Source organism: Odontesthes bonariensis, chromosome 9 (assembly GCF_027942865.1).
Source record: "Odontesthes bonariensis isolate fOdoBon6 chromosome 9, fOdoBon6.hap1, whole genome shotgun sequence".
Lineage (NCBI taxonomy): Eukaryota > Metazoa > Chordata > Actinopteri > Atheriniformes > Atherinopsidae > Odontesthes > Odontesthes bonariensis.
Genome location: NC_134514.1, coordinates 13645638 through 13671870, shown reverse-complemented (window position 1 = coordinate 13671870; position 26233 = coordinate 13645638). Strand labels below are relative to the sequence as shown.

The window sequence follows — 26233 nt, the reverse complement described above, 5'->3', positions numbered from 1 at the left end:
CAGAAGGTTCAGTTGTGATTTTGTCCGATTTCCTCCAGTCAAACACTAGTTTGAGTTATGTCACTCTTTCTCCCCTCCCCCCCCAACTTGTGAGGCTTTCAAACAAAAGAGACATTCCCACAGCAGCGGCTCGTCTTTAAGGACAAAAATGAACATTTCCATTCAGTGATGGAACAGGTGCACGAGCCTGGCCAGAAAGAGTTGGACTCCATTTTCTTTTAGCAACAATAAGTGAATGTTGACAGAATGGGAGAGGCGCTGCAACTTCTTCTGGATTTGACTTAAAAACATTTCGTCTTTGTGACAATGTAGCAGTGATCACTTAAAAATACACTAAATATTTGTGAATATTCAAATAAAAATCCCAATAAAGAGCCTCGACTATAAATAGATTATTCCACCAACACAGTGATCCACAAAGCACATTTATTTAAAGCACTGCCCTCAGTAACATGGTGTAACACTACCATCAAAAAGTAACTAAACTTTAAACTTCAAACTTTAACTTCAGTTGTAATAGCGTCTTTAAGTGATCTGCTGACTTTAACCTCACTCCCAGTCTCGCTTCCAACATGTGGTTTTCTGGAAGGTTTTTTTGTTTTGAAAGTCCTGCCCGGAAGTCTTGTGTTGCACCTGAAAGATTGACGTGTCGTGGCAGGGTGATGATTTGCTTACTTGGAGCCGGACTGAGTTTGGAGCGGGTACTGTGAAATGTGTAAGCATGATGTTGCCTGGATAATCAGCGGAGGACGTTAGGAGACGGAGGTAAGACCAGCTGTGACAGCCGCCACTCTTCTTATCCCAGATTATTTTTAGTCCGGCGATTTCGCTCCCGTTGGCTACTTTTCAGTCTCAGACTTATTTGGATAATCTAGATATCTAAATAATACCAGTTCTGGGCAGCTTTTTATTAATTACTTTCGCCACAGACATGTGGAAATCGACCCAACTTTGAGAGCAGTCGGAATTCGGATTTGACAAACTTGATTCCGCGCAGACTGTTCGGGTCATCATGAAGATCCATTTTACACAAATTAGGTCTGTTATTTTCGGACTGGACTTGCCGCCTCAGACCGTGTAGTCAGTGAAACGAGTGCGCAGACAGCGGGTTTGTTTGTCTCACTGCGCTTTGGATAATAAAGGCGGATTTGTGCGCCTGCACCTGATGCGCTCCCATGTTGCGGTTAGTTGAGGATGCCGCCTGTCAGCATCACTCTAAGGTGCAGCCGAGTGGTCCGACAATACAAACCATCACAGGGCTTCATCATTATTCAGACAGTCAACCTGCTATTTAAATGGAGCGGAGAAAACACACATCCGTGCCTGGGCTGTGCGTCGTTTTCAAGCTTGGATCATTTTTGGTAGTTTGGCAACTTACTGAGGCTTAATCGTCTTCAACTAATCGTGAACGTGCGCAGCTTAAATGAAGTGATAATCAGTCCTGTGAGGCGTTTGTTAATAGCAGGACTACCTGTTGAGGACAGGGTTGTACATGTGAGAGTGTGTGAGGAGCTTGACAAATTGAACCATCACCTCTCAGTATGCAGACGCTATTACAGCGACGTGACTGCTCTCAACGAGACTTCAGACTAATCACCTGCTATGGTAACTGTTGCTTTGCGCTTATCGACCTGCTGCCTGCCTTTGATTCTTAATTAAATACATAAACGTGGAGGGTGCATCAAACAAAACCTCTGAAGATATCGTATGGGGTTTATATTTGACAGAACATGATTCATATTTAATATCTTGCCTGATGTTATTTAAAAAATATTCCCTTTGAGAGTGGATAAAAGTGTTCATTGGAGTGTAATTAACAGCCTTTTACATCACATTGTAAGTCAGTCTCTAATGATCCACTGTCCTCCCTCCTCCACCCAAACCTCAGAGCTACAACCAGCTGAAGGCAAGTGAAGCAGGCAGGTCAGCCCCACCTCATGCGTGGGCTCAGTAAAGGTCCGAGTGGATACGGGTCTGACAAACATGGGTGTGCTCCAGCTCAACAATCCCACTCACTCCAGCACGCTTCTGCAGCGAGCCAATCAGATGCGTCTGACTGGCACCTTGTGTGACGTCATCATCACGGTGGACGGCCAGGAGTTTCCGGCGCACCGCACTGTCCTGGCCTGCACCAGCAAGATGTTCGAGATCTTATTCCACCGCAGCAGCCTGCGCTACGCCCTGGACTTCCTCTCCCCAAAGACCTTCCAGCAGATCCTCGAGTACGCCTACACCGCCTCGCTGCAGGCCACAGCCGAGGACCTGGATGACCTGCTGTATGCCGCAGAGATCCTGGAGATAGAGTACCTGGAAGAGCAGTGCCTTAAGGTGCTGGAGACCATCCAGGCGGAGGAGAGTGAGGAGGTGGCAGGGAGGAATCACGGCTCTGGAGACAACAGTGACCACAGCCGAGCCAGGCACTGGAGGCACATGTTGATGTCCAAGAAGCATTCCGTACAGGATGGAACCAACTGCACCATTCCCACTGCCCTGCACCACCTGGCACTGTACCACATGACAGAGAGGAGTTCACCTGGTCCAGGACCTGAAGCAGCTCCTGAACCCAGCCCAAAGCTGGACACTGAGGTCAATATGGAGAGTTCCCAGCAGGCTCAGTATCACAGTGCAGATGCATCCCAGGACTCATCCCTGGACCCTGCCAGAAGTATCAAATCAGAGTGCATGCAGGTGGATGATGCCAACGGCTGCGAGGGCAGATCCTCGAGCACTGGTGAGGGAAGCTGCATGTCTGACCAGCCAAGAGACGAGGGCCCGGGGACGCCCCTGAGAGGGAGCGTGATCACCAGTGCCCGAGAGCTGCACACGGGCCCCGAAGATGCAGGACAGGTGGTGGGGAATGCTCTCGATTGTTTTCCCGGGATCGCTGACAAACACCTGGCCTCCTTATACTCTGTGGCCTCCAACCACACAGGGGAGGGCCTGCCGGTGTCCGTTTCAGTGACCCCGTCTCTGACGCTGCCACTGGATCCCAGGGCCTACAGTGGCCTGCTGCATCAAGGCTTGCTGCACAGGGAGCTCCTGAGCAGGCTGGGCCAGTTTGCAGCAGGGATGAGGCATGAGGGCCAGACTCAAGGCCAGCAGTGTTGTGGCGAATGTGGCCTTCAGCTGCACAGCAGGCAGGCCTTAGAGCAGCACAGGTAACACCATTTTATACATTCTGCTGAAGCCATACTTTATGTGTGCATCATACATAGGATGGAAAATCTTCTAATTATAAAGAAATAATTATTAAACGGTGATGGTTTTGGTATTTTTCTAATCAGCGTTTTATGTTTTTAACTTTCAAACTTGCAGAATGTAAACTAAAAGATGGATTAGAGCGATGTGATGATGATTATGAGATAAAAAGTTGATTATTCTGTACACGCCTTTTAAATTGAATTATTTCTTAATCTTGCTGCATCCCCTCCCCCCCATTATGTCTAAATTGTACAACTTAAAAGCTGGGAGGAGCAACAGCAAATATGTTAATTTATTCTCAGGGACACCTGCACTCATGTCTTAACAGTTCGACGTGCCGGCAACTTTTGAATTGGATCTTTGTGTTGGGATTGATATAAAGAGGCCTTGGTGTCGCATAACGCTGTGATTTACAAAGCCCTATTTTTTTTAAATTCCGTTTGATCATTTGTGCAGACGTGTGCCTCACACAACAGACCGTCTCTCAGGCTATTTGATATGCATTCCTTTGCATCAGCAGAGAGAAGCCTCTCAGCAGGGACCAGGCTGGACGCCTCAACGGCATGATGGATAACTTCTGCTTCACGACTTGCTCCGTTGTTGTTGTCCTATTTGTTGAATTTTATTTTATTTATGAGCTTATCATTTGTCATTGCGTCATTCTGCGCAAAAACTTCCCAACTATTTCCATGAACAGCTCATTAACTTGATTGCAGAGGCTTATAATTGGGCATGCTTGGCAGTATTTGACTGATCACTAATCATTCGAAACGTGTCCTAATAAACGTCCTAATATGCTGCTTAGCCATGTTTAGGATCACAGCCTTTCCCCAAGAAGAAATAAAAAAAAATAGATAAAATGATAATGATCTTGCGGGATAGGTATAAATCCTTGTTCCTTGCTCATAGAGACGAACAGATATCTTCAGGTTGAAGGAGCTGCGTTGGTGGCACTGCTTGAGGATATAATGAAGTTGCTGTAGGTCTGTAACCAGGTCACTGAGCATACACCTGGTCTGCACACTGACATTTTATGGTGTTGCTCCAGAAGCATCTCATGCCACGGCTTACGCTGGAAACACTGTAGAAATGCAGATTATCTGTTTGGAACAAAGGACACAAAAACTACAAAAAGTCAGATTTGAATTTTAAATTGGTAGCTGGTGATTTAAAAAAAAAATAAAAATAAAATAATTAAAACAGTTTTGAATTAAGTTTTTTGAATTTAAGTTTCCTAAAACACATGATAAATACAATTATGAGGCTCTTTCTTGTTTTCAGGAGTCAAATGAATTCTCTAAAAATGATTTTATATGTTAATGAAATGAGGGGAGAAAGATTGGAACTAAAGTGAAAAACTAAATGCAACAAGCTCAAGTCCCAACCGGACACAACTCGCTGATTTCATGATCAGTCCCCTGCACGTCTTAGGCCACTGGAACGCTCCATAACGGTGAGATAAATGGGAAATCTCCCCGGTCATTACGACACCATAGTAAAGAAATACTATTTTAAAGTAAGATTTCATCATTGGAAGCAGGTCAGCTCTTACAGCTTATGCAAAACACCAAGTTCCTGATTTGTTCTCCTTATGTCTCCATTGTTGTCGTCAAGTGTGTTAAATCACATGTCAGGTGTTGCTCATTTTAACCATGGAGTGTGTTGAACGACGGACTCGTTTTAGGCCATCAGCTCTGCTGTTGGGGGGTGATGTAGGGATAACCGTACAGATGCCTTGCATGCTTGGATGTGTGTGATATGATATGATAGGATTTGCTGCCGGCAGAGCTTCAGCGAATCATCTCCTTTTCATTGCAGTCATCGGAGAAATGTGTATGCGTGTGCATCTTCTGTTCACATGTGAGTCTACGTGCACGCTCTTAGTGTATGTGTGTCTCCAGTGTCTTGCAGTGCTGGCGGGTGGAGGCACGCGTATGTCTGCACTCTGAAATTAGCCAGATATCCTATTGTCTGTGTTCTTTTAGCATTCATGCGTTGTGATTCACAACTCCAAGGGCCTCTTACTCTAATGATGTTGCATTCAGCGAGGGATTCTTGCTGGAATTAAAACATGCTTCCCTTGTTATGAGGACAATGATGCTTCCAGGTTGGGGAGGCCTTGAAGAAAAGGCACAGAAACGAGACGCTACACCCTTGGGCTAACTCTAATATACTGTAATTTTTCAGTTGATCAATGAGCGCTATCCCCGTCAAATAAATGAAATCATCACAAGTGCGTTCTCGCTCAGTTCTCCCTTCCATGAACCCGCTCACATTAGTGTTGGTCTTTTCACAGGAGGCTGCATAACAAAGAGAAGGGCAACGGCTGCGAATACTGTGGCAAACACTTCCAGGACAGCATGCGGCTCAGGATGCATATGCTGTCTCACGCAGGTATTTAGTAACTCTCACACACCCTTCTCAGTGTTCAGTGCTGATCAACCCTCTTGATACAGTAGTGCGGCCTTTCAAATGCACCTGTTCACCCCCCTCTCCCCCCACAGCAGTTAGTGCTGCTCCGACTACTTGGATCATGCTTTCTTTTCCACGCTTACACATCCCTCCCCTCTCCTCTCCTCTTCGTCTCTCCATTTGAATCGTTTCTGTGTTTTTTTTTGGAGAGTCTGGCAGCTCGCCAGCTCTGCCCCTTCTGAGTGATGACATCATCAGCTGCCGGCAGGCCTGGGTGTTCTGCCAGTGTTCCGAAGCGTGTGTGATGGCTCTCTCGCAGATGTGTGTCCAGGAACACACTGTACCCAAATGCAGACTTAATCAGACCTGACTGCTCTCCCAGCTACTTTATCCAAAATAGAGGAAGAGGGGAGAAGGAGGGAGGGAGGGGGATCAGGGACTAAAAATGAAACTAAAACAGAAACCTCAGTTTGAATATGTGTACAGACAAGGCGAAGTCCCTGTCCCATCTCCGCCTTCTCTCCGAGGATTGTTCAGGAATGACAGTCTGCTTACAGATGACAGAGAAAACTGCTGCTTTAAACTTCACCCGAGTCTTCCATTTATCCTCCTCTATACCCTCTGCATAACCCTAAACACACACGTTGTTCTGCATTACTCTCAGACCTCCACGGCATGCTTTGATTTTCAATTCACAGTGACATCCATAACAACAGAACCTTTAACTGAATTTAAATTTTTGCATAAACCCCCACCCAACCCATGTGTCAACCTATAATACTACAAAAAAAAAAAAAAAGATGTGGATCTCATTTCTTTGTCACTGTGTATTTCAGTATAGCAGCCTTAGATCCTGCTGGTTGCTAAGGAGCGAGTGCTCCACCGCTCTAATGGGCTGATTTGGTATTCAGCTCGATGCTGGCTCTTATTTTGGTATGCCAGACAAAGTGTTTTGATGGAGGACGATTGCAGCCGTGTCTGGAGACAGTTTGATGGTTTATGGATGAGAGCACACTCCGTGCCTTTGACTGCACAAGACAATGCACTATGTTCTCTTCTTCCCTTATCACACAATCTCACACAACACACCACACTGGACGGCGTCAAACAACATCAGGATCTACAACACTGTTTCAGTGTTACTACCTCACAAGAATACATTCAACAAAGTTTTATTTTGGTTCTGTGAAACAAAACGTGTCGTTCCAAAACAGTAACGGTTTGTTTTCAAAAAGTGTTGTTTTTAGAAATGGAACAGATTGGGGCTTTTTTGTTATTTGCGTGCAGCACTGGGAACAGTGGCACACTGTCTGTGCACAGAGGCATCGTAAGAGTTGAAAGAGGACCACATTTAGGCTGTAGCGCTCAGAGTTCCCAAAGCTTGTGGGTGTTTTAATGAGTCATTTTAACTTCATTTAAAGCCAGCTGAGCAGAAAATAGATCAGTGAATGAGCCCTGGGCCAGTATGGATCTGCAACCGATTTACATCTCAGTGAGAGCCAACCCACATCCAAACAGCTGCGTATGAGAGAAAGTGTGTGTGCATATGTGTCCTATGTGTCTGTGCAGGTGTGAGGTGAGAGCAGAACAAAGACTGAACGTTTCTGAAAGCTGGATGCATACTTGTCTCTTTCATGTCTTCATCAGAATAGACAAGGGCATTCCAAAGGTGACCTGGGAACTGTAGTTACAGTCCATGTGATGGGATTTGGGGTGTTGACTCTGAAGTGATTATTTAACTTATTTTTTTGATAAAGGGATGTGCTGCAGGCGGGAAGCGTCTGCTGTTCAGAGAACACCCAGTCCTTCTGTGGCCTCTCAGGCAGACAGTCTGTTCACTGTTCAGAGGCAGATAACAGGCCACGGTAAATAAAACTCTTCAGCACTGCTCTTTTTTGTCAAGAAGAAAGGCCATTGCACCCTGTCTGGTGCTTTTGTTTGCCCCTAGTTGGGTTTTTATGGCGCTTTTTTCTGCTCCATTGTACTCTGCACGTTTGCTTCCTTGTATTAACACCTGAAAAGCATAAGTGTGTGACAAGCAGGGGCTCTTTGGTGAGGGGCTCCACCACTCTCTTTATATGAACTGACTTGCTCAACACTCTCATGTTTGTGTTTGTGTGATCGAGATGCATTCTGATGAGTTTGATGTCATCTACAGCTCCTGCAGAGGCACTGGTGTGCGATCAGTGTGGTGCAACGTTCTCCTCAGAGGATGCTCTGGAAGCCCACAGGCAAACACACACAGGTACTTAACAAACATGTGCAGATGCCCTGACACTTCACACACACACACACTCACACACTATGTTGAACCCAGACAGCATGCACTGAGCTGTTGAGTAAGCCGTGACTACGAGACTTGTGATCATGGGTCTAAACTTGCTCGTCATGCTGGGTGGGTTAAACTGTTCCTGTCATGATGCTCCATAATTTATCAACAGGGAGGTGGGAGGCCCTCTCACATATCACCCACTAATATTTCCTGGCATGCAGACCCGCCGCATGCCACTTTGCCACAGCCTCAGCTTTACAGCGCGAGCATTGCAGTTTCACAGACGTACTGTTCTCACCCCCCTTTCTGACAGTGGCTCTGAAAGCATTTACCTTACACTCAACGACGACACCTTTGTGTTTTCAGTGATCACAAATGAAGAATAAGTGTGTATGAAACCCTTTTCACGTCCAGTGAATGTGTGGCATTAACAGTTGGCACCAAGATGAGTCAAAATATTTTTTTTCCCTTCTTAGTAGTTGCGGTATTTTTGGCTGAGTGGCCGCACAAAACCTGGATTTGCAATCTGGGATCTTAAGACTTTGGAACAACCTGCTCGAGGAGCTGAAGTTGTTATCAAAGTTGGAAAATGATTTACAGACCGATGCAACCCGACAAATAAGGCAAGAGTACAGCTGATGAAAAGAAAGACATAGAAACTAAGCGAAACTAAAATATTACTGAGGTTTTTTTCAAGCAGAATATTCCTTTACTCAGCAAAGTTTTATTTTCATGATTAAGGACGGACTCAAAAAAGCTTATTAACTGTCAGAAAATATTTCAGTAATAATGAATAAGTCATAAATTGATGCTTTCACTATCAACTTGAAAAAAATGCAGTATTGTTGTCAGGCGGTACATATGCCCGACAGTGTCTGAATCCACACCTTTTCTGGTACTGTCAGAGAAAGGTGATAACCCTCTCAAGAGCACTGGCACGTAACTGTAACTGCAGGTGGCACACACAGTATGAATAGTTAATGGATGTGGACATGGAGGGGTGTTAACGATGCCCAGAAGTTTCTACCCTCATCTCCCCAAGTTGTAAACACCCAGCGCTCGGTTTCAGCCTTGCGGTGTTTCCAGAGCAGGGTACAGGGGGGCATTACTCTCTTATTTTGTCATGATCTCAGCTTGGCCTGCTCTGACGCACTCTCACGGCCGTCAACATGAGCCACAGGTAATTCAATCAGCTGTGCTGAGGTTATGAGTGGAAATGCTCCAATTTAACACGTATTTCAGAAATCACCTGCGTATCATTTATTTTAAAACCTCATAGCATTTTTCAATGGGTATCATGTACCCTCTGCTTTAATTTGCCACGTGACGTATCGAGTGAGCCAAATGACTTTTCTCTTAGCAGATTAACACTTGTCAGATCTCAGCAGCTGCAACACTGCTGTCCACGTCCTCTGGAGGGGAATTAATACTACTTTTCGGGAGACCCTTTTCTGAAGCCGATGAGTAATTCTGGTTGCAATGATAGTTTACAGTGAAAGACTCTAGACATTTTAATATGTCAGAGGTCAATGGCCGTGGGTTGCTGAAGTTACAGATCAAAGAGAGGGAAGGGGTTGGATTTTGGGGGCGGGGTAGGCTGTGGGAAGGGAATGAGGGGGAGGGAGTATGTGAGGGCTTCCTGAGGGCAGGAGGATTGCTGCTGGTGTTGGATGCCAGGAGTAAGAGGAAAACAACATCATGTGCTGCTGTTTACTCCTCACCAGAGCACTGTCATAGTCTCCTCTGACCTACTTGTCAGTGCCCAAAATAAAAGAATGGATCCATCTCTGAATTGCTCTCACAACAAAGGGGTTTGTTTCATCACAGCGAGTCAAAGCTTTGGGGCACCGAGCTTTCAATTTTGGAAAACCCAAGACTGGGGCTTATCTACAGCATGCACAGAAATCAACTGTATATGCTTGAAAACATACTGGCAGACCATTTTGCCTTTAGGAAAGGGCCATAAGAGTGCTGCCTTTGTGTACCCACAGCAGCTGCACTGTAGCCACACATTACAGTCTGCTTCATCAAGTGAATATTACCTTCTGTCCAAACCCTAATTAAAAAGTCGTGTAGTCTATTCAGATACAGCCCCGGCTTTCTAATGCATCGCTCTTAATGCAGACCTTTTAGCTTGCCTAATTGCGTGTCCGTCATCACACTGCACCCTCCTGTTAATACCAGCTGTAAGCCTCAACTAAACTGAACTGAGCTGTGTTTGGCCATTATGTCCCCAGTATTCATTGACACCTACTCTTAAGATATACAAAGCTCCAAGATAGCCTGCTATTTAATGTAAAATTAAACGTGGTAGTTGTATATAAAATTGTAAAAAAACAAATATATATATAGGAATAGATGCAAATGAAACCGTGTGTGTGACCTCAATAAACCAGACCATGGAATGGTGCTTAAACACGAGCAACGCATCTCTTGTTGCATTAATTATTGAGTTGGTTGTTCGTCACTCGGGTAGATTAGCAGTCCACTGATGAGGGGCCGGGGTTGTTTAAGGTACTGTAGCTGTGTGTGTGTGTGTGTTTGTTTCTCGAGCCACGTCTCGGAGGAGCCGTCTGCGTTAACACATACAATAAGCATGAATGCACAGGGTCATGTGGGGGCGAAGACACAATGTAGTCTGCATGACTGTGTATGTTTAACTGGTCAACACAGTAGCAGTGAGCCAGCACACACAGTGTGCACACTGAGAAGGGCTTGAGGGCAAAGTTATACTGCTTTCACACCGCACACTAGTGGACATGATCAGAATTGATGAAACATTGTAAACTGTGAAATCTCTGGGAATTTCCTGCTGCAAAAATCTCTATAGATCAAATTCTGAAGACAAGTATCGACAAAATACCAGTTAATTGTTAAATTTATGATTTCAGTAGATATAAAAAGAAATTAATCACAAACCAATGAGTTTAACTGATGGACTCTGGACATTGAAGTTAAGATTGGCAAAGAAGAAAATTATACAGATTTGCAGTCATCACTGATACAATCTTTTGTTCAGTTTGCAGTGGGTTTACTCCCACATTCTCAGGGTGGGAAAACTTTTGTTTGCCCCTTGAAAAGAAACAGGCTGCGCTTATTTGTGAATGACAGGATTAGCTTGAACACTTCACCCCAACAAGGACCATGATCCTATCTGGTTGCCTAGACACATGGTTTTGTTTCTTAGGCAGCGTGAGAGCCTGGCTGGCTCCCACCTCAGTTGCACTGAATAAGTGGCAGATGTATGAAAGCAGACCATGTTAAATCACATGAGCATACATGTCGTCTTGATCAAGATAGGCTGAAATAGCACTACAAACTCAAACCGGCCTCAGTTGCTGCCTTTGGTGAGCAGTTCTGTGATATAATTCAAACAGTAAATGCAGAATTGCTTGAAAGTAAATGATTATTCCAACTGTTAAAACTCCCTCCCACCGATCACAATGCTCAGTCAACTCTCCAGCCTTTGAGAAAATCCATTGATTACATGGCATTTACCCCACTGAGGGCCAAAGGTCAGGGGGTCAGCCTGTGCCTTAAAAAGCCAAATCCCAAGCCCATTGTGTGGTTGGGGGTGAGAAAAAAAAAAAAAGAAGGGCAATGACAGCCAACTTTAGAGCTTTTTTTCTCATGAAGAAGCTTCTCCGCACTCATTACCTTAGCTTACTGAAAAACTCCAAGACTGAAAATCCTTTTTGTTTGATACGTTACCGGAGCGCAGTGAGGCGAAATGCCACCACTAACACATACCAGCACTTCTTTGGTTTTTGTTTACACTTCAAGATAAGATTTGGTATTTTTATATTCAGCCTTGGTTCCGCAGAATAAAACGATCTGTTGAGCTGCTGTCGGTGTGCATCAACCTGAGATCAAGAGTGAGATTCTTGTGACAGAATATTTGTCATATCTATTCTCAAGTTTCTGTATTGTTGGTGTCAGAAGGATCAGGATCTACATCTGTGAGCGTCTGCGAGTGTGTCAGGGAGTAACGGTTTACCTCCACAGAGAAACTAAACTTTCACAGCAGATGGAGAAAAGTACGCAAGCTTCTCAGGAACAGACATTAACAATATACGATGGCTGATAAAGAGAGTGGAGAGAGGATAATTAAAGTATCTTTGATGTACTGTATCTACAAGGTGGATAAAGGGCTTCTCAGTTTGTTGAAGGCTCTGATCTGCATGCAGCTACAGTGATATGGTCAGACTTGATCAGAAAGCACTCCCCCTGCTGGCTAAAGTGAATATCATGAGACACATTTGTCACAGAAGCATTTTCTGCTTCTTAAATGTCTTTAGTCATTTTTAGATGGCTCATTATCTAGCCTTTACTGCTGCTTAGTGAACTGGCATTAGTTAGGTGTGACTCAGGCTGAAAGTGAAGCTGGTTAGACAGTGAAAGGATTTCCTGGATGGTCAGCAGATGCCGGGAGTGGGGGGGGTGCAGAGGCGTTGACAAAGCAGGGTCTTTTGTTTACAACTAAAATATTGTGATCCACGGGTGAGAAAGGGTCCTGGTCATTAGGGGACAGCATAAAGGCAGGGATTGTAGGAGTTGCATGAGGAGCCTATGACTAATGGGCTTGGTCAATAAGGGCCTGAACCTTATTGTGTGCCTTTTGTGCAAACGTCTACGGGCTAAAGCCTCCGAACAGGTGCAGTTCATTCCACTGGATCGCTTCCCTGAAGGATTGTTGAGATCTGGGAATGTCTTTCATCCCATCCTCCTTTCTGTTAATGATTAGGAATCAATGTTTTTAGGGGAGGACTTTTCAAATGCAGGCTCAAAAAGAGGTGCTGTGATTCAAAGAAGAGGCTGTGCGCATCTTTGCCGAACTGCAGTTATCTTTGGAATGTTAAGTCTAAAAAGTGTCCTTGAGCAAATACTGATGCATGCATTAGAAGACTATACTCTGTGATTGTGTTTGATTTACACCCTAAAAATGTAAGTTTGCTTGATTTGTTTCTTCTTCTTTGTACAAGCTTGTCTGCCTGCTAACTTGATTGAACCTAAAGCAAGTGTCTGACACTCTTCCCTCTTAGTATGAGTGTGCTGTATCCCTTTCCCTGCGTTAATTCCAATTTAATTGCCAGTTGCCTCAAGGCACTTCAATAACAGTAACAAATGATTTGATTTAGTGGACCTCATCAGACTGCATTTTAAATGCGACACAGCAACCCCACTTGAATTCCAATGAAGTGCTGGCACAGTCCTCTGTTTACTAATGATCCTCCGCTGGAGATGTCTGATTGAATCTGAGTCAGGAGCAATGGGACCTGCTCACATTGTAAATGATCTGCAACCTGAGCAGACAGAGAAATAAGGACCTCATAATCTCACATTAAAGCCTCACTCTCCAGGACATGCACATTATGTGAATGCGGCTGATTAACCAGTGCCTCAGTCTTACCACATATATGAATTTGCATCGGTCTGAATGCCAGAATGGATTTGAGTGCTGGCGTACACAGCCTGTAGATCAAGTGTTGACTATATGACAGCCAGTGGATCTTCTTCACATAGCCATTTTGACTTAAACTACCCTGCCAGCGACTTCCTATCTGTATTCCTCTCCACACTCTTTGCAACAGGAAAGCAGCCCCAAAGAGATGCCAGGTCACACACAGGATTAAACTGGATTGTGTTTTTTCCTGCAGTCCTGCCTTTAATGGCTTGATATCACTACTTAACATTCTGCACAGAGCGCATAGCGTAGGCATCATTTAGGGTGGAGCTACTATCAGCTGCTCTTTGAGCACAGAGACAGAGGACTTCACAGGCTGGAGCTGACTCCTGATGGGGAATAAAGAGAATAATTACACATCTAACACACCAGGAAGGAGCAATTGATTGTGTGATTGGCATGCTGTGCGTTGTGTGGGTAAATTCTTAAAGAAAACAATCACTTTCATGATTTAAAATAGAACGTATAAAGACTCGCAGCTGAAAGTGCCTCAGGGCTTTTAGGGGAGTTAGTTTAGGTAGAGGCACTTGCTCTTTGAAAGAAGCTTTTTCCACAGAGGACTCACACAAAGTTGAAGTGACCCAGTTTCCCCACTTAAGGCCCTGTCTGTGTATGGTACTGAAATAACTATGCGTCTGTGTCTTGTGTGATCTCCAGGGACTGACATGGCAGTGTTCTGTCTGCTGTGTGCAAAGCGCTTCCAGACCCAGAAGGCCTTGCAGCAGCACATGGAGGTCCATGCAGGAATGCACAGCTACATCTGCAGCCACTGTGAGCGCCCCTTTCCTAGCCACACAACCCTCAAAAGACACTTGCGTTCGCACACGGGTAAGAGATCGTTTGCACCATCACTGCTATCCGTGGCGTCAGCTCCTGTCATAAAACATGAACGTGCTGGTGTAAAACGCATGCATATGTTGAAAAAGAAAAAAGGACAGCTGGGTTTATTTTTGTATATGGGTTAATTTCCTAAGGTTATTAGCTGTAAGGTTCTAGTCAATTTGCATGCATCCTCTCCCACTCTTGCTTCTTCCTCTCTATGAGGTGACTCATCTTTGATGACAGCACTGTACCTTTATGGCCGGTGAATATTTTAAGCAATTTCATCCTGTTTATATTTTGGGTTCTTAGACAGCCTTTGGGCCTCTGCAATTCATGGCTGTCACTTCTTGTGTGGTTCACTTAAAATGATAGAGGAAGCCCAAATAAATATTGAAGGAAAAGCAAATGGAAATGACTTGTCTCTGTGTTCTAGCGAGGGTGAGTCTTAGTGCCGCGGGAGAAGGAGAGATATTTACTGAAAAGATGTCCCCTTTTCTTCTTTTACCTTAAATAACACTCCCAGCTGTCAGGACGGCTTGATGTCTAGACAGGAGAAATACATAATTGATGTGAAGAGACAGAAGTGAAGGGAGTTTTGGCCATGGCAGCGTATCTTGTTTGTTTGCCATTCTGCTTGGAAGTAACATTTTGTAAATGTCATCTGCTCCACAGTGGGGTGGGGGATTGGGGAGAATCGGCCTGTAATGAGGAGAGCAATGTATCCTGTGACTTGGCTGTTGCTGTGGACACTGAGATAATGAGGCACATAGGTCATTGGAGATGAGTCAAACCCTCAGCCTAGGAGAGAAATAGATTAACTACAGTATAGAAAACAGAGCAGCACATGCCTGGAAGACTTTTATTAGCTATTAGCAGACAGCCAAGAGGAGTGTCCTCGTGTCTTGACATTAGCAACGTCTGAACGCACATTATTTCCCTGCTTGATATGCATGTTCAGAAGGGCCTGTGTGATTGTTTGACCTATTCAGCTACATGTGCACCATGTCGTGTCATGTTGTGCCAAAGATACAGTTAGCCTGTAATGCTTCTCACAATAACTGTCTGCGTTCTGTTGTGACACGATTGTGCTCTCAGGCGATCACCCGTTTGAGTGCGAGTTCTGCGGGAGCTGTTTCAGAGACGACGGCACGCTGAGGGGCCATAAACGCATCCACACAGGAGAGAAGCCTTATGAGTGTAACGGCTGTGGGAAGAGGTTCAGTCTGAAACACCAGCTGGAGACACATTACCGTGTCCACACAGGTGAGGGTTCAAAGAGGAGAGCATGATATTATAATAAATAAATAATATAATAAAATACCGAAGAGAGGAGACTGAAACATTTAATTTGACTTTAAGATGACATTCAGTGTCACTAAATGATATTTCTTGTAATACATATGGCCGGTATTTTTCCCATTAATGACCAAAAAAGAGCCTTTTTGGAGGTAGAGGTTGACATGTCCCGGAAAACAATTGAAAAATGTTGACTCATCCTGCACTTGGAGGCCTTTATTATCTCTTTATCCAATTAAAATATTCTGAACATTTTTCCATTCTAACCTCCCCCCATCGACTTTTTTTTAATAGAAACTTTATAAATAGGTAAGTAGATAGAGCTCTACTCGCCATTTAATGATGACTTTAAGGGTAAAATGCGTCTAAAGGAGGAGACTTTGGAATATCAATATTTCCATATCTTAAATTTCAGGGCACTCTATAGCTCAACTTGTTAAGTGGGTGCAAAGACTGTAACAGTCTTTGGAAATAAGATAACTATTTCCAGAAAAAAAAGAAAAGTAAAGTTGGTGATATTGTTCAAATTAATAAACACTAATATGATCCTACTAAAAAGTTAAACAAACACAGCAGCCATATCTCAGAACTTTTACAAACAGTATGTTTAACTGGACCACATGGACAACTTCTTGTTGTTTATTAAAAGCCGGGGACACGACATCGTCGCTCCCATGGTCTCCCAACAGCTAATGATGGTAGTTTCATTCAGAAATCACATCATCAAGAACGGAAATTGGACTTATGAGAAAGAACGTGTGGAAGATGGGGCACAAGTACAGCTAATTTATGATGCAAGAGATTCTATGGAAATATTTTGAAGAAACTATTTTTTTGGGTTAAACTGTGCCAATGAAGGAAAAACAAAATATATATATATATTTTTAGTTTTTTTTGCCTCCATTTTGTGACCTTTGTGTTTAGATAATTGCCATCGCTGATTTTACACGTTGTAGTCACAGCATTGTAAAATGCTTTGGAACAATCGAATCACAGTAATCTTAGCTTTCCAGCAGAATGTCGCCTGTGCACCCACTTATAGACAGCATTTATGTATGAGGCAAATTGCATGGAAAACAGCTGACATTAAAAGACTGGCTGGTCCACAGACAAGTCAGGAAGTAAGATAACTAATCCATTTAAGGTTCAGGTTAAGACAGTAAAAGCAGAGCATTCATGATAAAAAGCATTAGGAATTAAAGAAAATTACACAAAATATATTATCTTAACAACATTTAGATCAGTTTGCAGTTTTCAGCTTTTTATGGATACAATGACAGCTTCTAAATGTGAATCATTTCATGTGAATACTGTGCAGTATTCTAAACCTCAAAACAGTCAAACTATTTGCTATGTGAAGATACAAAGTGCAGATTAAGAGATACACCTGTAGCTGTGTAATGATTATCTTAACATAGCACGAGATCTTTCTTTGTGTACCTCATCTTTTCTTCTAATGCAGTTAACCTGATCTAGATGCACATGCAAGTTCATTCATGTGAATCTCTGTCAGAGAGAGCAAAGTTCTAGGTTTTCCTCCACTGAATAAACCAAGTTAATAGGTTGAAGGCTCCTACAAAGAGACAGATAAAATCAGAGTCTATATTGGTCTGTTTCTTCAGAGAAATCTATGAGCCATTTCAAGGGCTGCAGGTTAAGTTCCCTTTTTGGTTTTGGCTCCGGTTGTTTCAGTCCGAGTTGCTTCTGTAGCTTAAGTGTGACACCCAGTGGTTTCCCAGTGTTGTATTTAACCCCTTTAACGAAATGAACTCCACAGCAGAGTCTACATTGTATTTTTGATGGCCTTGCATAGAATTTTTGTTGGTTGATGTTGACACACACACACACACACACACACACACACACACACACACACACTCGCCTCTACACTGGACTGAAAAGGAGGCGAGTCCTCCGTCACCTGGCAGGCTCCACACCAGCTTAACGCTACATTGTTGAATTTTTTAGGTGAGAAGCCATTTGAGTGTAAGCTGTGCCACCAACGGTCCAGAGATTACTCGGCGATGATCAAACACCTGCGCACGCACAACGGAGCGTCTCCGTACCAGTGCACCATCTGCCAGGACTTCTGCCCGAGTCTGGCTGCCATGCAGAAGCACATGAAGGGCCACAAACCCGAGGACGTGCCTGCCGACTGGAGGATAGAAAAGACTTACCTGTATGTCTGTTACGTCTGAGCAGGACTTGGACCCCAGGCACTGTCTGACACACACACACACACACACTGTCACTATCGGGTGGAAACTTAGTAACTCTCATGTTGCTGATTTTAATACTGATGTTCCTGTAGGGGTATTGAAATAACAGCAACAACAAAAAACTAATTCATGTTTAGCAAAGTTGTCAGTCAAGGAGATACCAAGGCTTTTACCCAACAATGAGACATGAGGCATCATGAAAACAAATATGAGTACACATTAGGGCTGCAATGGATTAGTTTCATTATCAGATTATTTTCCCTCTGAAGAATGTTCAAAAGTAGACACATTTTGCAATGACATCTTCAAACGGATAATTTTGTCTGACAAACAGTCCTCCTCAAAGAGATTTATTAGCAATTCTCTAAAACTCAAATTTTCACATTTGAGGCAGAGTGCAGCTTTTTTCCCCATAAAAAGTTGAAAAGATTAATTGATTTTTAAAGCCTACTGATGTTTCCAATTGACTATTTTAGCCCTAACGCACACAAACAAGCACAGTTCCGATAACTATATCCCTAAAGGATCCACTGTGGTTAAAATCAGTGCCACAGTGGTGGCTGTGACTGCTGGCCTGCATGTGCTTCAGGAGCATTTTGACTGATTGCTGAAGCACCAGGCAAACTGAGTCATCTTCGAGGATTGTGCAGCAGATGTTGAAAATAATTCCACAAAGGCTCGATTGGCTGAACTTTGCGACACTTCTCTCCTAATTTCCTGTGACTTCTAAATTTTTGTTTTCCTGCTGTTGGTTTTTTTCTTTGGGAGTTGTTTATTTGTTTGCATGTTTTACTTGAATGGCTGACCTCATGAGCTTGATCTCTTTAATTGCCTCGTCTCTCTTGCAGTGGGTGTTATCGTTTTTGAGGTAGCTCGCTCACAATTTGAGTTTTTCTTGTAAAAGGTTTTGCTATTTATATGTCGTTTATTTGTTACCAAATATGTGCTGGTTTTCATCACACAGTCTGTGTCTCTTGGGATGTTTTCTAGTAGAGCAAGCTCTACCTCTTCCCACATCTCACTGTTTGAACCACTGCAAATTATTCATCCATCAGTAGGTTTAATTTGGTCACAAACATCACAATTTACATGGTCAAGCAGTGTGTAAAAAAAAAATTTAAAAAAGTGAGAAGCCTCAACACGGCTTGTAAGTGGAGTTTTTTTAAACTATTGCTTATATATAGATGTCTTGTAAAAATCACAGAATCAGAATTTTCTAGAAAAAAAATGAACAACAACATGAAAAGAAGTTTTTTTTTACAAAACATTAAGAGAAAATTCTGACATTGAATTACTATGAGCAGGTTATCGTCAGTTGTAGTGTAGCTGTAACGTACAAACTGTCATGGTATGTGATTCCCATATGTGAGCCTAACACAGGCCTTATAGATTTAAACATGTTGTATTTTTGTATTACAGTAATTTGCTATCTGTTTACATTTGGTATGATTTGAGAAACATCTTCGTGTGTGTTTTATAAGTCTCTGATTTGATTAAGATCCCTCCCTTGTGCCTCTTTTATAAGTAGAGCATTGATGTGCTTGAGTACATGGGTCTGTGCTTTTGGTAGGTGTTTCTGGGTGTTTGTTTATTGTTACTTAATTAAAGATAGACTGCCATGTAGATTCATTTTGTCTGAACATTGCAACTGGAAGCAACATACTGTGATCGTGGCTGATAATCTGATGCAAGTTCCAAGCAATTTTGATGTAATAAGTACACGCTTGTCTCAAATTGTTCCCTTATGAGTGACAGTGGACTGACATCTTTGAATGAAAACTGTGTGTATAGAAAATATTGGCATCTGTGGGCATTATCAATGCCTTTTTAAGTAGCCAACAACACTCGGTGCCATGAGAACACACATTCACTGTATCTATTCTACATGAACATGCACTATAAATGGATTTCCTCGGTGGACCAAAAGAAATAGAGCACTTTTGTTTGAAAAGGGTTTTTTCTTTGATCTTTGTATGTTGTGATAATGCAGCTGTCTTTTATTTGATGTGTCCTAGAAGGATGTGATTAGCATTGTTTAGATTATGTCACTGTCTGTCTACCTCAGGGCCAGATCAAAGCTCGACCTGGTGTCCAATCAGGGTTGTTCTTCTTGCCATGTGTGCAGTAAAATCCCTCTTCATTACAGCTTTGTAACACAGTGTGTGAAAGTGTTTTCTCAGTGTGGATTCAGGCACAACTCTTTATGCGTCAGTGTTCAGTGGCATGGTTAAAAAAAGAATAAAACAATTTACTATTTTATGCATCAAGCCTCATTTGCCTGCTGTTTTTCTCCGTCTGCATTCAGCAGAGCGTCGGTGCTTCTATTTGATCCGGTATACCCCCATAGGCGCTTGATTTACACCGCCCGACATCTTCCTAAAGTCAGATATGGGTTTATTTTAGACTGGCTGTCATTAAACAACAGAAAACACTAGATTCACTCCGAGTTGGCAGCTGCTGGACATTTAATTTTATATTGTTTAATCGTGCAGTTTAAAAAGTTTATTCATTAATTTTAGCCAATTATTTTAGCTGTGCCCATATTTTTGTCAATGATAAATACCCTCAGAATCCTAAATCAGTAAAAGTACTATTACCGCAAAGTAGAAGTACTCATTTACATTGCCTAAGCTATTCTAAATTTTATCATTAAATTAACAATATAAAAGCAGGATTTTACTCCCATCACCTGTAGTTGTTTGAGGTGGAGCTAACTTTATGGCTACCGATGAATATTTTAAGGATTCATTTTCTTACTTTTATCATAAGTCGTTTGTTTTATAGAAAAAAATTACTGAGAAACTTGGTCCAAAGTGACACATTCACTGTGTTTATTTTGTCCGACCAACAGTCCAACTTTAAACTGACAATGAAAATGAAACAATGAAATGAAAATGCTTTTAAAATGTTTTTTGAACAGATATCAGCAAATCTTCACATCTGTAAAGCAGAAACCTTGTAGGGATTTTATATGAAAACTGACAACAATCAGCGAATCGCTTCCTATCAAGTGTAAAGTCAAGTCAATCTTTCCATTAGCACATTTGAAAAACAACAAGATTTGATCAAAGTCCTGTACTTTGATTCTGAACTAAAAACCACCCATCCATTTTCTATACTTATTTAATCAAATCCATGGGGGGCTGGAGCCTATCAATGTTCAAGGGGAGCGGGGTGTACACCCTGGACTACCACGGGGCCAACATAGAAACAAACAAGAAACCACCATGCACACCGACACTTAAAGGTGGGGTATGAGATCTTGGAAAAAACGGTTCCTGCAAGCTATATTTTTGAAAATACACAACCTTGCCTCTCCCTTCAGCCCACGCCTCGAAACCACGCCTTCAAAACACATGAACGAGTCACGAGTCTGTGAACGCGCAGGGGGGAGGGGGGAGGGGGGCTGACGGTTGATTGGCGTGTCAGAATCCAATAGAAGTAACTCTCATCATTACTTCTATTGGTCAGACATTTCCTCTTGCTACACCCTCTACAATGGACTAAAATATTATTTTTTTTCCAAACATTCTATTTTAGTGGGTGCAATGGGGTCGTGAGGAGGTTTTCAGACAATATGATAAAAAATGCTTCAGAAAACATCTCATACCCCACCTTTAATCCCAGGTTTAAAGGGCAGCACAAGTACAGAAAATTTAAATGTCAAGATTATTAAAAAAAAAAAACTGAAAAATCTCAGCCTGATTTAAATGCCAAAGAATAAAAGTAGGGTCCTCTAACAGGTTTTTAAAGTGTTAATTGTTGGTGAGGTCTCAAGGTGATGGAGATTGTTCCCAAGTTTAGGTGCAACCACAGCTAAAGCCCCATCTCCGTACTTTAATCTGCTTCTCAAAACAAAAAGGAGCATCTGGTCAGCTGACCTCTCTGGTCTCTTAAAAGTGTGTAAAATTAATTGATATTTTAAATAAATTCTAAAATAAACTGGGAACCAGTGCAAAGACACCAAAGCAGGTCAAGTGTGGTCTCATTTGAGTGCCTGTCAGGAGTCTTGCTGCAGCGTTTTGAACAGGTTGCAGATGAGAATGCAGGGCTGGTTGATACCCAAATGAAGACTATTGCAATAATCAAGCCTGAATGAAAAGAAGGAATGGATCACTTTCTCAAAGCGAGTGAATGAAATAAAAGGCTTGACCTGTGCAAGGGCCCTCAGTTGGAAGAAGGTGGCTCTAACAACAGCATTCATGCATTTCTGAGATGTAGAAAAATTAAATAAAGCCATCTCCCATCATTTCTGCAAAGAGTTTTTTTTGTTGTTGTTTGTTTCAACTTTCAAAAGGGCTGAGATCACAGCTGAAAGAGGAGTGAAAGGTCAGAAAAGTAGCACTTCTGTCTTCTGCCCATTTGGAATGAGAAAAATTTCATTGCCATTCATGATCTTATATCATCAACTGAGTCCATTAAAGCTTTTTAAGAAGCTGCTGTTGATTAATGTCTCATGTCAATTCATGTCATGGGTTTCCTTGAAAAGAATAATATGAAAACATGCATTACAGTTACAGACCATTTTGCCCCAAAAATAATTTCAGCAATCTACAATTATAGTTATGATTTACAAATAGTTTATATATGGCAGTATCCCTGTTTTGTTCCCCATCCACCTTCAAACAAACATGGACTGCATGATGTCAAGAAAGCAGCAGCAAAGACCCCCAAGGTACCGTACAATTAATGACTTTCATGTCAGACACAGTTTAAAATGGAGGAGCTAAAGTAGAGGTGGGTTGTGAAATGCCATCCAGAGAAATCAGCAAATGTTGGAAGAATGGAAAAATGTAGAGTGCTGTATAAGACATGATGACTGATTGCATAAAAGGAAAACAGAGGATCGATCTGCTGATGTGGCCTGAATTTACTATGCGCCTGAATTAATGCTTGGCTGAATTAAGTTTGTAAGGCCTTGCTAAATACTAAACCTCCTCTCAAATGACTTCTTTAGTTACTTCTTTGGCCCTCAGAACAGAGCTTAAATCAATAACTCCTGAGATTTTTTTTAAAACCTCACAAATCACTTAATCTAGACTGGATTGGGTTGAGATTTGCACTGAAAATACATACAAAACAGGCTTGTATCGTACAGCTCTGGGAAAGCTCCGGAGACTGCAATAATTAATTCCGCCTTTTTTCCAGATCGGCCCACAATTGGCTGTCGCAGCCGGTGCGATGCTCATTTGCATAAAGTTGAGCGACTCTCAAATTTCAACGCTCACGAGGCCCACAACGCTCGCTCACAACGCCGGTCACTAATCGACGCCAGACTACATTGAAAATGAATGGCAGCTGGCCGCCACGGCGGCCGCTCAAGACGCTTTTGGTGTGAGCGCCCAGTTAGGCCGTGTCTTCCGTCGTTTCTTCCGAGGGAGCACTTTTTTTTTTTTTTTTTTTTAAATATACGCTGCAGCAGCACAAACAAACACACCAGGTAGCTGCTGGCATGGCTCTATTCCAGCCATGTGATTGGTTCAGCGCGGCGCAACTCTTGTTGTCGTTGGCTATTCATATTGGACGAAGATGGACGAATGTAGGCTAATCTATTGAAAAGTATATCGACCATGTTTCATATCGCTATCGAGGAAAATTCCTACCTCGATACCCATCGTTATCGTATTATCGCCCAGCCCTAGATCTAGTGTTACGTTTTTCTAAGAGCAAACTATCATCCCTAACAGCTATGCAAGAAAGCCCTTTCAGTTTGCTGTTATTTAACCATTTATTTAAAAAAAAAATATTTATTTTTTTTAAATTAAAAAACAAAAAAAAAACAAAAAACAAAACAAAAAAACTCAAATCCATGAAAAAGTTGTTTTTAATCAACTAATCACCCTTTTCCAGTGTGAAAGTCTTTTTGAAAAATGTCAGCTTGGATTTATTTGTAAATCTACATTAGTTCAAGTTACAAATGACCTTATTGCTACAGACATGGTCTTGTCTATGCTTGTCCTGTTAGAGCTCAGTGCTACATTTAACTATACTGACCACAACATCTTGTTAAAAAGACTTTAAGCGCATCATCAGGATCAAAGGTACTGGCTTCAGACTGGTTTAAGTCATATTCCTCTTATGGATTCCAGCTTGCTCATGTACAATATGTGTCTTTTAAACATACCAGAGTTCATTATGGTGTTCCACAGGCCTCCAGACTGGGACCGTGTTCTATTACTTGTATGCTTCCTTTGGGCAATATTCAGGAAATACAGCATATATTTACATTGTAATGACGAGGACACCCAACGCTATTATGAAACTGGAGAAAACTAATCAGTTACTGAAGATACAGGATTGTTTTAAAGACGACAAGTATTTTTTATTTTTCATAAAAATCAGGATTGTTCTTTTAACTTGCAAATTGAAGAGGTCTCTTGGGCGTTTTTTTTTCATTTGCAGAAAAATCAATAAATACAAAAGCAACCTGTCCCAAAGTTATGGGCTTAAATATGTCTAAAAAATAACTGCAAATGCACAGAGGGTGATCTACAAATATGCCTTGAGTTGCACACGTGTTTTGCCATCCAAAAATACAAATTTCCTATTTGTAGCTTGTGTGTTGGTTTTTACAAATATATGCATTTGTAAATATATCATTTTCCATATGTGAAACTGAAAATTCTGTTTGCGAATCGTGACTCAGCATTTGTGGATCACCAATTACACGTTCGTATTTTTGAGACATTCTTTCCGCAAATCCACTCAGATCCACAAACAAATAGCTCGTGATTCACAAAGCACCATCCAGTAGATGGCGCTGTTGTTCACTGACACATCTATGGATCAGCTTAAGATTGACGAAGAAAGAAGATTGCTGATTAGCAGCAACGACATCGACGCGTCAGTTGGATCAGATGTGATAACATTGATGGATGATATTTGTTGCTAGTCTGTAGTTTTAAAGTTTTAGTTTTATTTCAGCCACCTTTGTGTTGTTTTTCGGAAAGAATGTCTCATAGATACGAACGTGTGATTGGTGATCCACAAATGCTGAGTCACGATTCACAAACAGAATTTTCAGTTTCACAAATGGCTTTTTTTTTTTTTACAAATTGAAAATGATATATTTACAAATATACATATTTGTAAAAAGCAACACATAAGTTACAAGGAAATTTGTATTTGTGGATAGCAAAACAAGTGCAACTCAAGACATATTTGTAGATCACCCTCTGTGCATTTGCAGTTCTTTTTGAGACAAATTTAAGCCCATACAAAGTGAAGCAGAAAAACTACCCCATGCATTGGTAACACCTTGGCTGGACTGGTCTGATGCAATTTTAGCTGAATAACCAAACAACTCTTTGAAAATCATTCAGCTGATCCAAAACATTGCAACCAGAGTACTGACTGACTGGTGCTGCCAAAGGAGATTTAATTTCTCCTGTTTTAGCCCCTCTACACTAGCTCCCTGTTAAATTTAGAATGTAATTTAAAAGCCTTACTGTTTCCATACCACCCAACAAAAACTCTTCATTCCCAGAATGCTGGCCTGCTTGCAGTTCCAAAAGATTTCTAAGGCTCAAACAAGAGGCAGAAGTTTTCGTTTTCAAGCTCTTCTGTGAAACCTGCGGCCAGCTTGGATACAAAATGTTGACACCCTCTGTTTATATAACAAATTTTGAAACATAACTCTTTGAAAGAGCTTTTGTCTAAATAACTAAATCATTTGTGCCCATATTTTGCATTTAGCAGTTTTCCGTGCATCATCTTTTATTTATTCCTTTTAAAATGTTCTTACTCTTACACTCGCAGATGTAACACGAAGTTGAGCAGAACTTTATAAATGTGCAGCATAATGCAGTGTGAAAGCAAAACCAATGAGGAGAATTCCAATAAGAAACCAATAAGAGAGAAAAAAAAAAAAAACAAACACAAACCTGTGTACATGTGTGGACAAATAAGCGTACCCATATCACTGTCCCATTATTAGAGCATGAATAGCTCTGATAATTACATTTGTTCTTCATTAAATCAATTTGTTGCATTTTTGGTATTTAGTACAGTCACTGACCCAGACACGACGGCGTGTGCGTTTCCGACGAATCTCGTACTGCCACAGCAGGTACTTATATCAGCCATGGTTGATGAGAGAATGAAATGGAGGGAATGGCGCCAAATAGCCCCTTGAGCGAAAATTCGCTCGTTGTTTACTCGCGCGAATAACGCAAATAAATTCAACTACACCCGTGGCAAAACTCAAGCGTGTAAAGTGACGCGAAAATTTGCACCGCGTCCGGTCTGAACGCACTGTTAGACTTTCAGCCATTTTAAATGCTGATTTATGCTTTTTAAACATTTTTTAGCTGGATGTCTTGGAAAGTTATCATACACAGATGTGTTTTGAAGTAATTTAGATTAGACACTTGAACCTACAGAGGTATGAGATAATGGTAAGCAACATTTTTAATGGCTTACTAATATTGATAAAGAAATAAATCTGTGCTACCTTCACATGTTCGAGAGGTTTAGAGTACCAAGTCTCTGTTTTAGAAGCATTTCTCTCCACTGAGATGTCTTTTAGGATAAAACTTAAACATATGA

At 41.9% G+C, this 26233-nt stretch overlaps 1 protein-coding gene across 1 annotated transcript; it reads left to right on the top strand.

The window, feature by feature from the left end:
• The first annotated feature begins 654 nt into the window (after nucleotides 1-654).
• Nucleotides 655-19947, top strand: zbtb16b (zinc finger and BTB domain containing 16b). The gene is made up of 7 exons (XM_075473206.1): nucleotides 655-765; nucleotides 1889-3158; nucleotides 5498-5595; nucleotides 7772-7858; nucleotides 14007-14177; nucleotides 15267-15434; nucleotides 17436-19947. Exons 2-7 carry the CDS (start codon nucleotides 1984-1986, stop codon nucleotides 17663-17665), a joined length of 1929 nt encoding a protein of 642 aa, XP_075329321.1. The 5' UTR covers nucleotides 655-765; nucleotides 1889-1983; the 3' UTR covers nucleotides 17666-19947.
• Nucleotides 19948-26233: the final 6286 nt, after the last annotated feature.

What these genes read in the sequence shown, in the direction of transcription:
- zbtb16b (XM_075473206.1), top strand. Translation starts at nt 1,984, where the DNA reads ATGGGTGTGCTCCAGCTCAACAATCCCACTCACTCCAGCACGCTTCTG. An exon ending in CAGGCCTTAGAGCAGCACAG is followed by an intron (nt 3,159 to 5,497) that starts GTAACACCATTT and finishes GTCTTTTCACAG; the next exon opens with GAGGCTGCATAACAAAGAGA. An exon ending in CCACAGGCAAACACACACAG is followed by an intron (nt 7,859 to 14,006) that starts GTACTTAACAAA and finishes TGTGATCTCCAG; the next exon opens with GGACTGACATGGCAGTGTTC.